Source organism: Charadrius vociferus, unplaced genomic scaffold (genome assembly GCF_000708025.1).
Source record: "Charadrius vociferus isolate BGI_N301 unplaced genomic scaffold, ASM70802v2 scaffold1511, whole genome shotgun sequence".
Taxonomy (NCBI): Eukaryota; Metazoa; Chordata; class Aves; order Charadriiformes; family Charadriidae; genus Charadrius; species Charadrius vociferus.
Genome location: NW_009646686.1, coordinates 18,215 through 20,610, shown reverse-complemented (window position 1 = coordinate 20,610; position 2,396 = coordinate 18,215). Strand labels below are relative to the sequence as shown.

The window sequence follows — 2,396 nt, the reverse complement described above, 5'->3', positions numbered from 1 at the left end:
CCCCTTACCTTCAGGACCCCTCGGTCTCGAGCCGGCGTGATGTCCTCCCCGCGCTCGGCGAGAGCCGCCGCCTGCACCTCCCCTTCGCTCTTGGTGGCCTCATCAGTGGTCATGGTCTCCTCGCATACGCCCCGGACCTGGGGGAGACAGGGCACGCACCCCCTCAGCACCCCGGGAGGAGGGGTAAGAGGAAAGGGTTAAGGAACGCGAGCTGGGCGCTGCGGGGCCGGGGCAGGAAGCTTCGAGCACATCTCAAGCGTGCAGAGCGGAAAATCCCTTCCCAGGGGCCACCCAGGCTCCGCCGAACCACAGGGCGCAGGAAACCCCGATGTGCCCGGCCTCACCGCCCCGGGGACAGGGGACAGCCCCGTGGTGGCATCCGGCCACGGCGATGGGGACGCTCACCGAGTCCCTCAGCCTTCACCTCCAGCCTCCCTGGGTCACCGCTGCACCCCTGGCATGGCCCCAGCAAGAGTTTTCACCCCCTCCAAAAAAAAGCAGGAGGAGGTAACACGCGTGGCAGCCGACCGACTCCTGACACCGGGCAAGAGGTGGAAACCCATCTCGGGGGCGCTGCACCCACAACCACCCCGACCTCCCGCGGCGACGCTCCACCCGGCTTCCGCGCTGACTCAGGGCGAGCACGGACGCGCTCTCCCAGTTTCGGTTGGGACCCAGTTAATTTATTTTTTTTTTAACTAGAAGCCAGTGCAGCGCCCTGGTTTGGGTTTGGGAACAGCAAGCGGTGGGTTTGGTTGTTGCTGAGCCCTCGAGACCTTTTCTGCTCCTCACCCCATCCCACCAAAACAGGTTGGGGGGACACAAGGAGTTGGGAGGGGACACAGCTGGGACGTTCCGTGCCATAGCATGTCACACGCAGCATATACAGCTGGGGGGGAGGGGGGGAAGGAGGAGGAAGGGGGGACATTTCGGAGTGATGGCGATTGTCTTCCCAAAGTCACTGTGATGGAGCCGGGCTGTGCTGGGGGTGGCCAAGCACCCACCTGCCCACGGGGAGCAGGGAATGAATTCCTCGGTGTGCTTTGCAGGCGTGCGCGGCTTTTGCTCTACTTATCAAACTGTCTTTACCTCAACCTACAGGTTTTTCCTCACTTTTACGCTTCTGATTCTCTCCCCCGTGGCAACCGGGGGGAGGGAGCGAGCGGCCGCGCGGTTCCAGCCGCCGGCGGGGGTGAAACGGCGGCAAGCACCTACGTCGGCAGACATCGAGAGCGAAGCCAGGAGGGATGAAAGCCCTCGGGGGCGAGAATCAGAGGGTTGACGGCCACCAAGCTTCACCCATCCCTTCTGGCTCACCTCGAGGTGGGCACCCCTCGGGTACAGCTGCTAGAAATACGGGCATCAGGCTACCATCTGCCTTTTTTATACGGTTTAAGATTATTTTCTGCAAGGAATTGCCTATTTGTCAGGTTAAGAGTGTGACCAGTAGGTCGAGGGAGGTCATTTTCCCCCTCTGCTCAGCACTGGTGAGGCCACAACTGGAATACTGTGTCCAGTTTTGGGCTCCCCAGTTCAAGAGGGACAGGGAACTGCTGGAGAGAGTCCAGTGAAGGGCAACCAAGATGACTGAGGGACTGGAGCATCTCCCTTACGAGGAAAGGCTGAGAGCGCTGGGACTCTTCAGCCTGGAGAAGAGAAGGCTGAGGGGAGACCTTATTACTACTTACAAGTATCTAAAGGGTGGGTTGAAGGAGGATGGAGCCAGACTCTTCTCGGTGGTTCCCAGTGACAGGACGAGGGGCAACGGGCACAAGTTGGAACATAGGAAGTTCCGTTCCAACACACGGAGAAACTTCTTTACGGTTGGGGTGACAGAGCAGTGGCACAGGCTGCCCGGGGGGGTGGGGGAGTCCCCTTCTCTGGAGGTTTTCAAGCCCCGCCTGGATGCAGTCCTGAGGGATGTGCTCTGGGCAGTCCTGCTTCAGCAGGGGAGTGGGACGAGATGATCTCTAGAGGTCCCTTCCAACTCTGAAAATTCCGTGATTCTGTGACTCTATTATTCGGAAAGCAGCACCTCAACCCCAGGCGAAACTCGCCTTCCCTCGCCCACCAAGAACCCCCCAAAAGGAGGGAGGGGGCTCCATGTCTCGGGCAAGCGAAGCATCACCCTGCACGGGAAGATCTGAACGCGCAGCGAGCGTCTTCTCCAAAAACCCAAAGCAAGCCCAACACCAAAAGAATCCCAACCATTTCGGTGGACGAAGAGAAAATTTTCACAGCAAGACTCGAAGAAATTGGGGGGTTTTGGGGCGAACTGATGGAGCACCGTGCTCCCAACATCACCACGCCAGCAGCCGTGGTGCCAGAAAAGCCACATTTTTCGTGAAACGCCGACTTTTTCCAATGGTGCCCTGTGAAAAGAGAATTGCCTATGG

At 59.3% G+C, this 2,396-nt stretch overlaps 1 protein-coding gene across 1 annotated transcript in view; it reads right to left on the bottom strand.

The window, feature by feature from the left end:
• FKBP5 (FK506 binding protein 5) overlaps positions 1–137 on the bottom strand; it is a gene marked incomplete at its 5' end in the record, with an annotated part of 25,801 nt that extends 25,664 nt beyond the window's left edge. Inside the window, 1 exon segment of the mRNA XM_009889277.1 lies at positions 9–137. Coding sequence (XP_009887579.1) covers positions 9–137 — 129 coding nt within the window.
• Positions 138–2,396: the final 2,259 nt, after the last annotated feature.